This window comes from Protomyctophum bolini, assembly GCF_963924005.1.
Source record: "Protomyctophum bolini genome assembly, chromosome: 5".
Classification (NCBI taxonomy): Eukaryota; Metazoa; Chordata; class Actinopteri; order Myctophiformes; family Myctophidae; genus Protomyctophum; species Protomyctophum bolini.
The window spans coordinates 13,286,973-13,306,405 of NC_137866.1; the positions used below are offsets into that span (position 1 = coordinate 13,286,973).

A 19,433-nucleotide genomic window follows, 5' to 3' on the forward strand; every position below is an offset into this window, starting at 1 on the left:
TATTAGGATTTAGTGTCTTTAGATAAAGCCAGATATAAAACCTTGTTACAGTTACGTAAGGAATTTCAAGAGTGTCGTTTGTTATAAGAGTGTAGGTTGCTGATTCTTCTTCTCTCTGTCAATAGACATGGCTCCTATGATGCTGACCAGGGACAACCATGTGTATTCTGTGGTGCAAGGACAAACTGTGATGATGAACTGTAGTGCCTTCAGCTCTCCACCACCACACTTCAAATGGTGAGGTCTTAAAGCACTTTAACTACTTGGTAACATAGCTCCCTTCTTCCGGGGCAAACATTCTGCAAAACAGCCAATCTACAAGATCACTACGCATTGACGTGTTGCGTCATGTATAGTAGGGTTTAAGTGGTTCAAATGTACACTACGTAGTACATAGTACATACAGGTATTATTGTACTGTATATGTTGCTGAGTTTGGTTTGGTGCACAGGAAATAACCACTTACACCATACCATATACAGTTACACATAGCACAGAGGGAGAGCAAAACAATGGGAGCTTTTATCCACATATTATCCGATGCTTTCCTGCATCTTGCACCTTCCTTCTCATAGTTTACACCTGATGCCATAATGTATGATGATTCTAATAGTCCTAGTCAAGAACTAAAATTAAAAGAGAGTGGGAGAAATTGGCTTCTACTGGTTCAGAGCAGTGCATTGTGGAAGAAATAACAAGTGGTGGGACTTCAAAGAAAAGACTGGACTCAAACTGGCATGGTTGCTGTCAGTGGCATCGTCAAGTCACCCATGTCTAGGCCATGGGACACAGCGATGCCCAGACTTGTTGAGAATTGAATTAGCCCAATCATTCATGATTTGTCCCAGCTGGGTAAAAGTGCACTGAACCAGAGAAATTAAAATTTAATCTAAATATAATGGGGAATCATTCTTCTCTGATCTTGAATACACCATGAGTGCACAACTGTGAATTTAGCTTTGAAATATTATTGGACTCATAACACAGCATATTGTTACTGCATCTCATTGGTGTCAAAACACTCTCTGAAAATCTACGTATAGAGTATATGGAGTGCTACACATGCACCCGCGTAACACTCGGGTGTTTCTTTTGCGCGTTCAGCATCCTTTTCACGCATACGCACCCTTCATACATATGTAGTTCATTCTGACCACATTTACACTCGTTTCACATCATCTAGTTCTGTCCTGTTTTTCACCACCCTGTTGTCTGTGGTACTGTAAAGTAAAATGTGCAGTAGTGCACAGAATTGCTTTCAGCCCACACAATCAGACTCTCATCTAGTCATTCTATTAATTCTAAACCTATTCATCATGTTTGCGTGCCGTGGTGTTATGTTGACACTGGTCTTTGAAGAGATAATCATCTTCTTTTGGAGCAGAACTGCCCTTATTTAATCCCACAAACAGCTGCAAAGAGGAGAGATGAGATTTGCAATTCAGACATTTTCTATTCGACGTTTTTCAGATTTTGCCCCAGACAGGTAAACTAGGGATACTAGCTCTCTATCGGCTAGATCTTGTTAAATTCTATTATCATCATCACGATAGCGTTGCTTTAGTCAGATATGTTTTCAACATGATGTACTTACTACTTACCTTATCTCATTTCACTTTTCTTAAGGATTGGGATGAAATCTCTTTAATTAAAGTTCCATTCAGTTCCGATATCTACATTGTGGATCCATCATTTTATCAGAGCAATTAACTCATGAATCAGTTAAGAAAACTAGGTTATTTTAGCAATACGTTTTATTTTGAAATATTGAGGAAAATCCACTCTGAATTGATTGAACTGGAGATGAAATAATTATAAGCATATAGCCTAAAGCCTATCATACCCTGATTTTCAAGACGTGACAGAGTGTCAGAGTTGGGAAGCGCTCGTTTAAAAAAATGCAACGTCCTGCTGCCTCATGCATTATGTGAAATTTAGAAACAGGTGGTACGGAGGACCCTTGAGTGATTTCCAACGAGTGCTTCTAAAGTCCAATGCTCCATGCTGCTTAATGTTTTGCCACTCAGTCTAGATGAGGGGGGCGTGTCCTAGTGGAAAAGTAATGCATGTGCATACTCTCCATTGAGGTTATTTTCAGCGAGCCACACAGTCACAAACATTCATCCCAAATGCAGTCTGAGTGCAGTGGCTAGTGGCCCAGTTAGGCTTTGGATAAATGCGCTATATAAATGCACCATTTACACAATAAAGTTTTCTGCACAAACTACAAAATTCCCTTGGCCTAAAACACTGTTTATCAGACATTCTAAAGATGATGACTTATAGGTGATTTATGATAGCACCAGGATGTGTGTGTTTTGAGTAGACCCAATATCTACTTTATTATGGCTCAAGAGGAACAGCGGCCGTCTTGGAATCGGAAGATTGATTCCCGGCTCCTCCTGGCTGCCTGTCGAAGTGTCCTTGAGCAAGAGACACTGTACTTCTAACTGCTCCCGATGAGCAGGTTGGTGCATTGCATTGTTTCCTCAGCCGTCGGTGTGTGTGTGTGAATGGATGAACGTAATGCACATTGTAAAGCGCTTTGTTGCACCATTTTTCTTTTAACAGCATTTATGGTCTTTTTCTCTCTAGGTCCCAAAAAACCGTTGAGGGGGAAAGAGTCATCCATTACCCGAATGGGTCACTACAAATATCTGGAGCAGCGAGAGAGGACAGTGGGGAGTACGTCTGTTTAGCCAAGAACTCGGAGGGGGAGTCAAAAGTCACCGCTATGCTAGACGTGAAAGGTATTTCAGCAACATGGACAGTCCATTGCTTTGCATTTACATGTTCAGTGTACATCATTACATTATTGCTGTCTGTTGTTTTTTGGTATTAAGTGGAAGACAACACCGGCAGTTATAGTTAGTACAGTAACTGGTTATTACATCTACTATATAACTTGAGGTAGGGTAAGTGTTTGTTCAAATAACTGTTAAATAGCTCTACTGTATATTCTACTATCATGTGTTTGTTCATGAACGGGAGTCTCTCCGTCTCTCTCCAGCTCAAACAGAAAATGCATTTACAGGTCAGGATGCCAACTTTGATAAAATATTAAAATCTGTTAATGGCTTTAAAAGTCCATAAGAATAACCAGAAATATAGTCACAAAGTAGTGATTCAGGCTTTCAAGCCAACACGGACTGTGGAAAGTTGAAAGCTGAAAGATGCATGGATGGGGTCTAGACCTTTGACAGTTTCCCACACCTGTATTTAAGATAACGAACAGGTTTTATGACAGTCAAACAGTGATTTATTTTATGGCCATATCTGTGCATATAGTTTGGTATTATTTGGACAAACTTTCTTTGATTAGATTTTTTTAATAATAATAATCGAGAATAGTTATTCGTCCAATCATTGGTGATTGAAACGCTTAAGTCTCTAGCTAGCATTTACCTTCTCACAGCAGTTGAAAAAATGCAGCAGGAGTCTGCTGCAAATCCAAGGGTCTTGGGCTTGAACCCCTAAATAGTCAATAGCCAGTAATATATTTTAGTATCTTGCATAATAAGTGCAAATCTTTAAATTTGTATTCATGGAGCAAACTAGGAAGTTCTTTCTAAGTTATATTCACTTCACATGGAAAGTAGTTACTTCACCAAAAAAACAACATAAACAAATAAACAAACTCTGTGATGCTCCTCATATGCTCCAGTCAAAGACAATGTATTAATTTGCTTATTTCCGTCTTTCTATTTCTTGGTTGTTTTGTTTACAGATCCCACTAGAATCGTGGATCCACCCAAGGACTTGCACATTGTCAGTGGAACCACAGCCCAGCTGAAATGCAGTGCTGCTTATGACAAGACCCTGGGGACCAGCTTTCAGGTTTTATGGACTAAGGACGGGGAGGACATCACTATAGGCTCCCCACAACATTCCAGGTGCAGTCTGCCTCTTATTTCCTGTCAGATTTCCAGATTTTATGTAAAAAAATAAAATAACAATAACAACTAGAAATGTACTCTGTGGAGGTGCCAACTTGCTCCTTGCACACAAGTAGGCCATACATGTGCATCTAAATCCTTTAGACTCGTTATTGACCTTATACCAACCTTGAAACGTTACGTCACCATCAACAACCAATAAGGGACCACCATTCTTACCCCGACAAACACAAACACACACACACACACACACACACACACACACACACACACACACACACACACACACACACACACACACACACACACACACAGCCGAAGTTAATAATCATAACGCACGCACGCTCGCTCGCACACACGCTCGCACGCACACGGACATGTGGAAAAGTTAAACTTGCAGAGTGACGCATTACTTTACGTGGGTTACATTGAATTAATTGAATGTTTTGACGTGTAGAGGTTTGTTTCATTAGCACGAACGTGATAAAATTGGCTGCAGCTGTTGATCCCTTGATGATCCGCTGCTGGCAAGATGTGTGTGTGTGTGTGTGTGTGTGTGTGTGTGTGTGTGTGTGTGTGTGTGTGTGTGTGTGTGTGTGTGTGTGTGTGTGTGTGCGTGCACGCGCGAGCGTGCGTGCGTGCGTGTGTGTGTGTGTGTGTGGGTGTGTCCTCCCCCGCACACTCAGAAGCACTAAAGTTTCAAAGAGACATACTATATAGTATACTGTACCTGCCAGACGACTAGGCTACAATACAAAGGCCGAAAGGCATGGTGGTTGGGAACCTCTACACTAGAGGTTCGGGCCGCTACACGGCCGTCACATCTAGAGTTCGTGCCGCTATCAGACCTACAGTACATTGAAACGCCAATCTCACCGATATGCATAGAGATCTGTCAGTCCATATACAGTGTAGCCATTTTTAACATAGGATACTGTTGGTTGGTTGGCTGGCTGAATCGTTCATAATATGCCAATAACTTGTTTTATCTGTTTTAATATTGTAGACACTTTGCGAATGACGTCATGCTGCAGATCATGAACGTCAACCAAAGCGACCAGGGAACATACACATGTTTTGCCAGGACTAACCTAGATGAAGACACTGCCTCAGCAGTGCTCACAGTGCTCGGTAAGAGAGGCCACTGCATAATGCTGACATTCATCATGGCATATTGTTACCGTAACACATCCTTGGAATGAAGTACAATGTTGAAAATAACGCCACTCTCTCGCTTAAATCTGTGTTGATTCGTCATGTTTAGATTGTATTTGATTGATGGCAACTAAAGGTATTTCTAATTTTGCGGTGCATTATCTGCCTCAGATGTGCCGGATGCACCAAGGAATTTGAAGTTGTCTGAACGACAGTGGCGGAGTGTTCATCTGTCCTGGGTACCTGGCAGAGACCACAACAGTTCTGTGACAGGTAAAGAGATAGAAGTATCAGTTGCACCTCTCAGAGAATTAAGTGATTGAAATATTTGAATTGGATATGCTCAAAACAAAATGATACAACACACATAATCTGATTTACCTTTAGTTTTTGAGGGGCAGCTATAGTGTTTAATGTTTGTGTTTTCTGACGGGAAGCACGCACATCTAAAAAAAATGTTTACGGGTGCTGGACAAAAATATACATACAGAAAGAAGGTAGGATGTCAGGAATGTTCAGGAATCAACGTTTCGACCCCTCCGGGTCTTCATCAGGAGGTTTTTAATATTAGTGATTAGATTACAATTATGAGAAGTTCATATTCATTTCACGCAAGGCACAATTTCCTTTTGTGAGAATATTAAATATATTTCCAAGCTCCTTTGAGTGTTGGTTAGTGGTCTAATTTACAGTTTTTTAAATGATTGTACAATGGCACATCACTAATACCAATACCACTAACACGCAAATACCATTATGATTCTCTGAAGTGTCTCTTCATATTAATTTATTCTTAAGCTCCCATAACCCAATTGCCTCTGAAATATCCCCTCTTGACATGTAATATGTTGACGAGCGCAGATGCACAGCATTTGTAACTCTGAGCATGTCCAAATGGACCCGGAAGGATTTCATTTCACGCTCAGAGTTACATTATTTGACTGTGTGTATAGACTTCGTGGTGGAGTATGAAGAGGACCAGTGGGAGCCTGGCCGGTGGAGGGAGCTGAAGACAGTGCCTGGTAACCAGGCAACAGCAGAGCTGCTACTGCATGGACATCTCAACTACCAGTTCAGAGTCTATGCTGTCAACGGCATTGGAACAGGGCCCCCCAGCGAGCCTACACAGAGATATAAAACCATCCCCGCAGGTGGGACTCATTCCCTGTAATCATTCCCTTTTTTTGGTCCATTGTCATGGTCAGCTATCGTTGAGTGTGCATGTTCACGTTACATTTTGAAATAGCTGCACAACTGATACTGTGGGTTATAGAGGATTTGCAGCAGGGAATGGAGTGATGATTATGTTTTCAGTCTTTTTCTGCCTTTCATTGAGAGTAGAGTTCATAACGCCCAGCCCAGAAGTCGAACGGGGGACTCACTGTGAGGCATCAAAGCCCATGAGCTATGCACCAGTTTATTGTAGCTTATTTTAATCTGAGAAATAAGACTATGCACAGAACCTTTTAATGCCATGTCAGAATTATGATTGTGAGGGAAATCATTAAATATTTACAACAAATTTCTCCAAAGCACCCGATAGGAACCCAGGCAACATCAAAATCCAGGGCCATCTTCCTCATCAAATGGACATTAGCTGGGAGGTGAGCAGGAAAGAATATGTTTCAGCCTGATTAAAGCAATCAATCATATAGTATGAATTACAGTGGTGTAAAGTAACTACGTACATTAGTACTTTAGTACTTTTACTTCTACTCCACTACATTCATTTTAAAACTTTAGTTACTAGTTACTTTGTAGTTTTTGATTGTTATTACAAAACATACACTAACCACTTCAGCCCTATATATATTTGTGCTATTTTCAAATATGGTATATATAATGTTATAGATGAAATCGGACATTCTGCAAAATGAGCACTGTTACCTTTGGTATATATTATGATGCCAGTACACTTTTTAAGTAAATTTTTCATTCCCGGACTTTTACTATATTGCTACTTTTACTTAAGACTTAAGTAAAAGAGGAGTACTTTTTCCACCACTGCATGTCTGCACTTTGATCCTGTTCTAGCCTCTGTTGCCAGTTGAGCACAACGGGCCCGGCTTGGAGTACAAGTTGAGCTACAGGAGACTGGCTGCTGAGGATGACTGGAAAGAGCACCTGGTCAAAAGGCACTCCTTTGTGGTGAAGAACACGCCTACTTTTGTCCCCTACGAGATAAAGATTCAGAGTAGGAACAGCCATGGTTGGGGACCAGAGCCCAAAGTTGTCACAGGCTACTCCGGGGAAGATGGTGAGTCCTGAACAGATTCTACAAAATGTCTTCCAAATCATGACAGTTTGTCTGTGGTTCTCAAACTATTTCATGTCAAGGACCCCACATATTATATGTAATTAATTGGCTGCCAACTCGCATCTGAAAATATGTTGTTCTAGGGCAAAGATATGAGATAAAAAAAGATTGCTATGAAAGAATATATATATAAAAAAATGTGCACATGTTTTCACGATTAAAAAAAAATAGCTTGTATTAGCTTGTAGATCTGCTATCTTTCAACAGCTAAAGTTTAAAATAATGGTTAAAGTGGTACAACGCTAAAGCGACACAGATGCTTTCCCGTCCCAAATGGCTCAAACTGCAACAAGTGATTCTAATCTAATGCTTTATTAACACCTAAACATATTCATCATCAATGAACCGAAATGCACTTTAACATTCAGTATTTCCTCTTAAGAACGCCTGTTAATTTATTTTCCACACACAACCGTCCATTTCTGGTAACATACATTTAACCTGAATTAAAACGTGTACTGTTACACTGTACACTACAGTATATACGCACTGTTTTCCACTGTAACTCACTGCAATTCTTCATATTTTGCCCGCCTACAGTTATCAGTTGGCATTGTCTGTGGGAAAATGTGTCAGGTTAAGTTTGTCCTTGCTCTTCTATTCTTCCTTTTCTCGCATCGAGTTACCCATGTGTAGGCGTACAATATGGTGTTAAACCCTGTGTACAGTAGGTGTGCTACAGGGAGTCAACCCCTGTGTAGGTGTACTTAATGGAGTTATAACCCCTGTGTAGGTGTACTACATTGAGTTAACCCATCGTGTGTGTGTGTGTGTGTGTGTGTGTGTGTGTGTGTGTGTGTGCGTGTGTGTGAGTAATTGTTAACCCATGTGTATTGTAGGTGTGTGTGTGTGTGTGTGTGTGTGTGTGTGTGTGTGTGTGTGTGTGTGTGTGTGTGTGTGTGTGTGTGTGTGTGTGTGTGTGTGCGCGCGCGCGCGCAGTAGTAGTGACATTGTTGGACCTCCTCTGAGAGAAGCAGGTGGCAGATAACCTTTGTACTAGTGAGGAGGGAGAACAAATTTACACTTCTGTCTCAGAACCAGTGGGAAGTTTGACAGATTGTGACACACACTGCGCTGTAGGCCTTCTGAGACATATTGTTTCTGTTCCACTGTGCCTCGCTTCTACCACTGTCTTCCCCACTAGCAGTAGCGCTAGAAAGTCATGTGCAAAGGAGAGAAAGAGAGGGTATCTTTTTTCCTATTCCTTATTCATCGTCTCATACTGTACATAACATAATGACGGGTGATGAATTAAAGGAAAGACCTGCCTACACAAGTGGACAAACATAACGACTTCAGATGCTTCCTTACATACGTGTACTGCATGATATACAGCAATGGAGCAATTAACATCCAATTATGCATGTAACATCTAAGTAATAGTACAGTGATCCTTCCCCTTAGAGGGTAACATCACTGCAAATCAATTCTTATTCGTGAATGATCTATCCTGATGGCAGTCATCTCTTCCAGGATGACATTTCTACCATCCTCAGGGTCCACTGAATGATTTGAGTATGGATGGAAATGTTATGAATCATGTCATCTGCTATGACCTTCACATTTACCAGATCTCAACACAGTTCAATACCTCCGGCGTGTCACCTTACCCCTAATGCCTAACGTATTCTTTTAAAATAGTTCAAATTGCCGAGCTATATCACGTTGTGAGCTTGCATGGGTCATTTAATTCAAAATAGTAAAAAATGACATACAGTAATAACTAAGGTGTAAGGTGGCGTGCAAGATAGAGCCCTACAATATAGGGCCAGCGTGTTAGAGTTAGACAACGCTCGATCCCCACCCCAACGATTTAAACACCAAATGAGGGAATATCTATTGTTAGAATGTTGTTCCATCACTACAGTAGAGTCCCAGAGACATGAATCTTTGCCAAGGCGCATTGTAGCGGTTCTGGCAACTTGTGGTAGACCCAACAGTTTCTGTTAATTGGTTTTACCTTTAATTTGTCACCTGTGTGCTTGTGCAAGTGTAAGTGCAAGTGAATGTGCGTCTAACTTTTACTAATCCCCAACCCCACCACCTGATCTCCAGTTCCTACTGCAGCCCCAAGTGATGTAACAGTGGAGGATTGGAGGATGAACACCACCCTTCTGAGGGTCAACTGGACTCTGGTCCCCCCAGCCACTGTACGAGGCCATTTGGGAGGCTACAAAGTAAGCTGACATCAGACTTAATTCAAATGTATATTGTACTTTGTTCTTGTATGACCGTCCATGTCACTAGATGAAAATAACCGATTATCAAGTGAAAAGCTTGAAAAACGGTTGTTTCTAAACCATGTGGTTACGTCATCATTTAAATCAAACTTTACGAGTACTTTGGGATGCTAGCAGTTACCAGATGCGCACACACGAAAGTGCACGCAAGCGCACGAAAGCGCGCGCGCGCACACACACACACACGCACACACACACGCACACGCACACACACACACACACACACACACACACACACACACACACACACACACACACACACACACACACACACACACACAAACAGTATTTGTGGTCTTTTCAAACTGTTCCCTTGCACATTTATTTTTTGTGTGTGAAATAATTTTACTTGAAATTATTATTTCATTTAACTGTTGCACCCCAAATCTCATCTCTCACCCAACCCTTTTCACACAACAGGTGCACTGGGTGCGGAATCGCAGTTTATCAACCCATAACAAGGTCAAGGATATACGCCAGTCCATGGCATTCCCTGGCAACAGAAGCTCTGCCGTGGTGCCAGGCATCAAGCCCTACACGGAGTACACTCTCTATGTCAACGTCTACAACAGGAAGGGCAATGGACCCAACAGTGACCCTGTCACCTTTCAGACACCTGAGGGAGGTGAGAGGAGAATAATGTAATGGGGTATAAGGCCCTGCAGACCTTGGTTATCCCTGGCCTTGAATCCAAATCTGTTACATACTCAATGTGGCTGTGCAAATGTATGAGTGTACAGTATGTGTGTATGCACAGTGCACACACAGATAACACAAATTCTCAGAGTTATAAATGGATAAATTAACAGTAAATTAATTAACACAACTCTGACGTCTGGCATTTTGTTTTAAAATACAAAATATAGTTGGTATGGCCGACTCCAAACAAAATCATATTTTGTTAAGTTAAAGCTCTATATTATGATAGCAATCATTGCTTGTGTTTGTTCAGTATGTTCAATCTCCACGTCGCTCCCACGTCGCTCCAGATTTTTTAATAAACATAAAATACATTTTCAGGTGGGTGACCAATTTCATCATGACTTCCAATTTCACCTGTTTATCTGTGCATGAGTTCATTCGATGAAATTGGTATCCTGATCTGAAAATGTATTTTCAGGATACCAACACAAACACTCTATAGCAGGGGGTTTCAGCTGGAGAGATGGGGATACCAACACAAACACTCTATAGCAGGGGGTTTCAGCTGGAGAGATTGGGATACCAACACAAACACTCTATAGCAGGAGAGATGGGGATACCAACACAAACACTCTATAGCAGGGGTTTCAGCCAGTGGTCCGGGGACCACCAGTGGTCCTTGAGGGGGTTCCAGGTGGTCTCCAGCTAAAGATTTTTAGATAGAGTTTTAACTCTTGAGTGCCGTGAAATGAAACCGAGTGGTTTACGGGTCAATTTGGTTTCATTTTATACTCTCAAAAGTTAAATTATCTGTACAATTCTGCATCATTTAATTTAAGTCTACACAATTAGAGCATGTAGAAGAATTGTTATTTTGATCCTGTGGTACCAACATTAATACAGCATGGAATTGTGGACAACATCTTATCCAACAATGACAATGAAAATGTTCTACATTTTGGGTCTGAGAGGCTAAATCTCATCAAATGGTGGTCCAGCGCCCCCTGTTGGTACCCTAAACAGACAGACAGACAGACATACTGTCGGTCGAACATTGCTGGTTGTAGGAGTGGTTGCACCACTCAAAAAGAAAGAAAGACCTTAACAGTAAATTAAACCCTGACCATGGCAACATCTTTTTCTATGCAACACCTTGGTTGACGTTGACTATATCTTAATTTTTTTGTTCCTGAGACATGATCGATTATGTCATGTTGATGTTATATTTGAGTTATGGCCTTTAGAATGGCATTTTGACATTTATATTGAAAACTTTTACTTTTTTACCTCATTTGACGGCACACTGTGACATGATGGATGGCACCAGATTACAGGATTACATCATGTAATTTTGAGCGTGACCTTGACTGTGACCCTGACCTTTTCGATCTAAAAATGAATTTTACCCGTCATGGCAGCCTACTGATCATTCCCATCCTGTTCTGAAGTAATTCAAAGAAGGCAGACCATATAAAAAGATAAACAATTTTGTTCATATATCAACCATTTAGATTATAATTAGCATTTTTGTTTGAAGGTTTAGGGCTTAGGTGTTTGTTTGGTTTATTTTGAATCAAAGCTGCTGTTTAATTATTTATGATGATGACTTAAGACGCCTAACCACACAGCACTTCACATGCTATATTCATTTATTAATTCATGAATAATCTTACCATATATTATCAAGTGTCCATTCTAGGTACAGTATATGCAGCACTAACCCCAACACTATCTTTTTCTGTGGGGCAGAAATCTTGTATGTGTCAAACCATTACATTTCAGGAAAAATAACTTATTTACCAGTAGTCACAAGCTCTTGTTATTATGTTTCATTGGTTAAAACCAACAGACAGTCTTAACCACTTTCACTTACCCTATGTTAGGCATGTCAACGTGTCACATTGTGATGCCTTGTGAGCTTGCAGCTCAGCTATTCTTGTTACGTTTGGGTGACACTGTTATACGAACGATTTCAATATGGAGACACGTTTCTGCCCAACGAGGCAACGACGACAACATTATGAAATTCACAACAGAATTCTTCACCTCTCTCTACACCACTCAACAGTTCACCTCTCTCTACACCGCTCAACAGTTCACCTCTCTCTACACCGCTCAACAGTTCACCTCTCTCTACACCCCTCAACAGTTCACTTCTCTCTACACCGCTCAACAGTTCACCTCTCTCTACACCGCTCAACAGTTCACCTCTCTCTACACCGCTCAACAGTTCACCTCTCTCTACACCGCTCAACAGTTCACCTCTCTCTACACCGCTCAACAGTTCACCTCTCTCTACACCGCTCAACAGTTCACCTCTCTCTACACCGCTCAACAGTTCACCTCTCTCTACACCGCTCAACAGTTCACCTCTCTCTACACCGCTCAACAGTTCACCTCTCTCTACACCGCTCAACAGTTCACCTCTCTCTACACCCCTCAACAGTTCTAGCAGATAAAAACTTAAAATGAAACCTCCAACACAGCACAGCTCTGTGTACATACACTACATACAGAACCGCATGATACATAACCTGCAACATTTATACAGTAGTAACACCTACTGTAGATAACAGAGAGAAAAAGAAAAAGGCATACTTCAGCCAACTCGCACACTGGATGCATAAGATACTGAATACCAACAGATACAATAACAGACGGTGTTATTCCACGCCTCATATTGATAGTAGACGCTGTTATTCCACCCCTCATATTGATAGTAAAGGCGGCGATCGGAGCACTCAAAAAAGTTATCTCGGATCGACGCCTATTTTCTAGTATTCCAGCCCCACTGATCTTTGAAGCACTTTAAGCATATTTTACATTTAAACTTATATTGCACCTCCATCGAGCACCTGGTTGATTCTCTTTTTGACGTATGTGTTTGTTTATGTGGTCAAAATCTTTCTTTCTACAAGACCAAAGTTGGCAATTTCTCTTTATCTCTCAGTCATCTCTCAGTTATCTCTCACCTCATACTAAGCTTTTAAAGTATGAGGTATAAAGTACTTTGTGTTCATAAAACAGAAAGATTGGGTATTGGGTAAGACCGTAAGACTGACGTTATGTGTTTCAGGACCTTTCACTGCTTCGTCTCAACCATTACTCAATGGCTCTGGTCTCAGCTACCGCGGTGGATATTTTGACATTCCGTTTTTAGTTTTTTATATATATATATATATATATATATATATATATATATATATATATATATATATATATATATAATAATAATAACATCAGTCACTGTAGTAGAAGAGATGTGCCTGGTGAGGGTTTAAACCCTGCAGCTACGTTGAGTCCGCCTACAGGAAATACGTAAGCTGCGACCATGAGACCCATTTTTTTATTCGTCTATACACATGCACGCTCTCTCTCTCTCTCTCTCTCTCTCTCTCTCTCATAACCTATCAACTGTCTGTCTGACTGACAGGCTGAATCACTGACTTTGTCTATGCCTTCAATTATTAGCACTCCTCAGGCCATGCATTGGTTTTCTATTTATTCCCACATAAGCAATGTGGCTGTGTAAACTCTCCATTTCCCCTTGGATAAAGTACAAGCTGAAAGACAGCACTCTATCCAGAAATGCACTAACGATGATGTTATTGTTTCCACAGTTCCTGAACAAGTCCCCATCCTGACTGCATCCAACGCACAGAAAGACTCCATTTCACTTGTATGGGGTCCTCCTCTGGAAGCAAACGGCATCCTCACTGGATATTTTCTTCAATACCAAATAAGTATGCACACACACACACACACACACACACACACACACACACACACACACACACACACACACACACACACACACACACACACACACACACACACACACACACACTCTCTAATGGCTGATTATGGAACTTAACATTCAAAATAGTAACTGAAATATTAATTCACTCATTAATTTATTATTTCATTCACGCATATGGTGCTTCTCAGTGTGAATGACACAGCTGGTAAAGTTACATACGTAATCAATGTACATTCATAACTTTCAATTAAAAGTAATAACTTGGGTTACAATATTGTTGTGAATTAACCACTTAAGCACTATTTTATACTTTTATACTTAAAATAAAATAAAAATAGAATCCAATCTGCGAAGATCTGCTATTTTTGCTATTAAAAAACAATTTAACCCATTCTGACCGGGCACCCATTTTGGTGTTAGCATCATGTTATGCTTTACCTATTGAAAAATAGCAGATCTACAAGCTCATATCGCGCCACCGAGTGGCGCGATACGAGCTTGTAGGTCTGCTATTTTTGAAGAACGACTGACATTTTTAGAATCTGATCTCAGGTCAGAATGGGTTCATCAGACCAGTGTGTGTCCAGTGGAAACCTCGTATGAATCTGATCTCAGGTCAGAATGGGTTAAGTGTTTGAAATTAGTTTTAAAAATGTCCGCCTATAATGACATGCCCATAATAGGGATGGTAATACTGCTCCTAAAGGTTGAAGGATGACTTTGCCTTCAAGTTTATTGTCACACAGATATAAAAGAGCGGGTTACATTATATTCTTGCTCAATTCACTGGTCATTCAGCTGAATTGCACTTCTTTAAGCCCATTCATGAATGGGTGCAGAGAACAAGATGACAGCTGCCGTGTTCTGAAGTTTATTAAACACATAAATAGAATAGTTTGCAGAGGTCATATACGTACGAGATATGAGTCATGATGACTGATGGAGGTGAGCAGAGGGATATGAAGTCTAACAAGGTGATGAGTTGTACTCACAACATTAACACGCCATTTGCAAAGTAGGGAACATCACAGGGAGGAGCAGTGCACCAAAGTATTATGGGAATTGTAGTCCAGGAAGGAAGTGAGCCCAGTGTCGATGACATCAGAGACACTGGGCTCACTGCTACAATCTAAAATATCTAAAACCACATATTACACACATAAAGACCCCCAGGAAAGTGTTCTAAAGCTTCTAAATGTCATTAACATATATTATTTTGCAAAAAGGGTGAAGTGTCCCTTTAAGAGTTATGAGGTATTGTACAGATACTGGGGTGAGTCATTTTATAAGCTACGTTCACGCAAAGCTCTGACGTCACTCTGTACACGCATGCACATGCTTGGTGCAGCATGTACAGTGCAGGCACCATGCAGTGACCTCATGCTGGATATTCCCAGATGTGTTATGTGCAATTATTCTGTGAAATTCATGCATTTCAGTGTAGCCCTGGGGGTTAGGGTCTCACTCTGCAGTCTTGTGATTGAGATGTTGTGGGTTAAGGAGAGTAAAGCACGTCAGTGTGTAGTGTAGGTGTAGTGTACTGTGTGTACTGTAGCCGAGTACTGCAGGTCTGTCAAACACTGACAGAGGCTGTGTGGAGGACTACTGTCAACACCATGGGAGGTGATTTGAGTCACACATCAGAGTCTATACACCCCTTCTCAAAGAGAAAGGCCAGCAAGCTCAATCATCTAACATGCAATTACGTCAGATGCTAGATGTCTGTCAGTAAGTATACCACTGTATCTAGAGTTACCGTTAATATAGAGATGCACAGACATTAGATGTGTTTGTGCACATGATGCCATATTAGCACTACTGCTGCATAACCACCACAACTATTTTTGCACATACATTACTTATTAAACATGCCAATGTGAGCCAATAATTTGCAACGCTTATTTTGTAATTGTAGAGCAACAACATTAGATGTCTGACGACGTCTCAGTGCACATTTTGCTTGCAGGCACTAGGTGGCACTGTGCAATTCTGAAAGCCTCTGCATGAGCCACTAGTGTTGCACTGGAGACCAGCAGTTTGATACTAGCAGGTAGTCTTATCTTCTGGCCTCTTGGATGAGTTCTTTTGCAAACAAAAAGATAACACAGTTCTGTTTGTACCTATACTTGTATATAAAAACAGGCGAAGAATTCTATTCTTCTCTATAAAACCTCCTTTATGCAGAGAACAATTAGGGTGAAAGAGTGAGTGAATGTGTGTGAGAGAGAGAGAGAGAGAGAGAGAGAGAGAGAGAGAGAGAGAGAGAGAGAGAGAGAGAGAGAGAGAGGAGTCTTTCATTACGTTTACTACACTTTTCTTAGCGCCTGCTCTTTATGGCTGACATTTCTGAAGCCTTTTGTGTGAAATGTGAAATGTGAAGGGAAAGACACTCCCTGCTGTCTTCACAAGCACGCACTGAGCCGAGTCTGCCCAGCTCCGTAAACCCTATTTTTCCCTGCCCCTTCCCCTCTCTTGGTTTTTCATAACTCAGTAAGCCCTATTCATTGATATTACTGCACTATTCAGCTGTGGGTAGAGCTGCAAGGGGATAACAACCTCTCGTTTAATGTGACCTGCTAGAGAATATATAATTCCTATGAATGTGGCAAACTCCACATCACACCATGTCATTGTAAAAAGAAAGATCTGCCTTTGTTGTGGAATTACTGTAGGATTAGTTGTTGAGAGCGCTCAGATCCTCTATATGCCATGAAACAAAGTTCTGTGATTTGATGCAATAGGGATTACACTTATTCTGTAACCTAGTACTAACCACGGGCATGGCTATGACACCTCCAAAAACAAGAAAGAAAGAAAGAAAGAAAGAAAGAGTTGCTTTGAACAGATTCCTCTCATGCTGGGATAGATAATGCGGTGTCGTTTCCTCTATGCCTCTTTTCCTTCTTGCTTCACCTCACTCTTTTGTTCCTTTTCCCTTCCTTTTAATTCCTCCTCTTCATCTCTATTTAACGTCCTCCTTCTAATTCTCCTTCCTCCTTCTGCTTTGCACCCTTCTTCTTCCTGGTCTTGCTCTTTTGCCCTTCCTCTTCGTTCTCATTCTGCTTGCTTAATGGCGTCCTCCTCCACTTATACCTGTCACGATTTGGTGTCCATGGCATTCATGGGCTGCGTGAGCAGCATGACATCTCAACACCTACGTATACCTCCATTCCTCCACAGTCGGAAAAGAAAGAAATTCTCACCCTCCGGTCTATGTTATCACAAGCAGTATTGTAATGGCCATGTCAACCTATACAGTAAAATATAACTAACTACATACTACTAAACTACAGACTACACTTTCTGTGTTAGGGGAAAAAAACATTTTTGCATTCACACTTAAGGAACGATTTGCCTTTATCTCCATAGAGGAGTCCTCTAATCCTCACTAGGGGACAGTCCCATTTCTGTCTACACACAGAGGTGCACTGTGAATGTTTTGAAAATGTGTCTACCAATGGCTTGGTCATTTTTTCAAACAAGATTTCATTTATCTTTTTTTTTTTTTTTTTATTACTTTGCTTAAACTTTCCAGGAAAAGAAAGGCTGTAGTTTCTAATTAGCTTTGAATCCCCCCCGATGATGTCATTGGTTTCTGAACTACCTCTGAGCGATTCGATGCAAATACCTTAATCAGCATTATTGAAGACCAATTATACGAAGATAAGATGGAAAAGTGTTCCTTTAATGAATATGTGTCCGGTGAGACTTGGTACATTACTTTGAGGCCGGAGAGTAGCCTTGCCTAGCACTGCTTTGTGATGTTTTCATTCCCGGAATGAAACCCTCCCTCCATCACCTGTCATGACATGTGTCCACCATATTGATTGTCTGCGTGACATGACCTCTCTCATCTTCCTCCGCTCTCCTCAGCCTTCATGACATGCTCTTGCAGTGCGTGCTTGTACTCCAAGTCACTGTTCCTCAACATGGGGTTGAGGGACCCCCAGGGGTCCTGGAGGGTGTTCCAAGGGACCCCCACCTAAATAATAGTTAGGAACCAAATGTACCTTTTATGGGTCCATCTGGTCCCATTTGTACACTCTCAGAGTTAATTTAACTGAGGATTTTACAGCAACAATAAATTCAAACATATCAGTTTAGTAGGCCTACAATACAATGCGGCAGCAGCAAAACAGCAAAAGAAGATTAATTCATATACATCCAAAATTCGTCCCATGTCTCTTTCATTTTGCTTTCCCCGTTCACCCTGGATTTTAATCATTTCTTCATTCCATTCTTTAAGCCCAGGTGTTCTAGGGACCTTCCAATTACACAGCTGTAACAAGTCCAACCTTTATAATATCACACCAGAATGTTATACTGCGATTAAAAGGAATCCTGCTGCGTATTGTCAGAAAGTGCGCTTCGTTTGGCAGGTGTTCAGTCCCCGACAAAGTCGAATGAGTTGAACACATTGATAACGATCCCTGCTGCATTTCCTTGGCGCGGTTTATATTACACAGCTATAGTGCGAAGGCAAACCCAGCTAAATAAATATGCAAGAATGATGCAACTTCTCCGCCTATTCGCATCCAGTCTACCGAAGTAGAGGTGAGAATGCGACCTTGGTAACATGAGCCAAAAAGATTTACGCCTCCACCTGCACCTCCTCCTCACGCCTCTACCACTGACCTCCGAGGCATCCAGTCCCCTCCATATCAACTCTCCTTCTAGCATGCATGCAGTGGTGGAAAGTAACTAAGTACATTTACTTAAGTACATTGTGTACTTAAGTAACATTTTTAGTTATTTGTATTTGGTAATACTTTTACTTCTGCTCCACGACATCTCAGAGGCAAATATTGTACTTTTACTGCTACATTTATTTGAAAACGAGTTACTTTGTAGATTTGGATTATCGTTACAAAACACATTTCGGCCATTTGAAAATAGCCGATCTACAAGCTCACAATGCATCACACTGGGAGCTTGTAGATCTGCTATTTTCAAAAGATGTTTAAATATTTGAAAACTAGAAACGGGACATTCGGCATAGCGAGTATTTTCTACTTTTGAGGGGCACTAGCCCCTCCTATATACAGGTTTAATGTTTGTTTTAATTGACAATGAAGGGAACATTTACGTCATTGACACTTTTACTTATAGTAAAAAAAGATATGAGTACTTCTTCCACCAATGCATGCATGCCACCATCACATTGAACCGAGCTAAACTGACATGACATCTTTTACTGCTCTGCTCCATAGTTAATGAGTCCTCCAAGGAGGTGGCTTATCCTCGAGAGGTGAACATCAGCGGGGCCGACACCACCCAGTGGCTGCTCCAGGGCCTCGGGGAGGGCAGCCTCTACCGCTTCCACCTCAGCGGCTGCACCAGGGCAGGCTGCGGACCCCCACGGGTACAGGAAGGCAGCACGGAGGTCAACCCACGTAAGTGGATAGAGATGCGGGGTGCCACGA

At 41.2% G+C, this 19,433-nt stretch overlaps 1 protein-coding gene across 4 annotated transcripts in view; it reads left to right on the forward strand.

Annotated features, from left to right (window-relative positions):
- Positions 1–19,433, forward strand: part of LOC308315198 (neural cell adhesion molecule L1-like protein) — a 63,210-nt gene that overhangs the window by 24,734 nt on the left and 19,043 nt on the right. For all 4 annotated transcript variants that reach the window (XM_080763056.1, XM_080763055.1, XM_080763054.1 and 1 more), the window contains exons 11-22: positions 126–237; positions 2,596–2,750; positions 3,728–3,893; positions 4,903–5,027; positions 5,223–5,324; positions 6,005–6,202; positions 6,585–6,655; positions 7,086–7,308; positions 9,424–9,545; positions 10,029–10,233; positions 13,871–13,993; positions 19,221–19,403. In XM_080763056.1, coding sequence (XP_080619182.1) covers positions 126–237; positions 2,596–2,750; positions 3,728–3,893; positions 4,903–5,027; positions 5,223–5,324; positions 6,005–6,202; positions 6,585–6,655; positions 7,086–7,308; positions 9,424–9,545; positions 10,029–10,233; positions 13,871–13,993; positions 19,221–19,403 — 1,785 coding nt within the window. The remainder of the gene's footprint in view (positions 1–125; positions 238–2,595; positions 2,751–3,727; positions 3,894–4,902; positions 5,028–5,222; positions 5,325–6,004; positions 6,203–6,584; positions 6,656–7,085; positions 7,309–9,423; positions 9,546–10,028; positions 10,234–13,870; positions 13,994–19,220; positions 19,404–19,433) is intronic.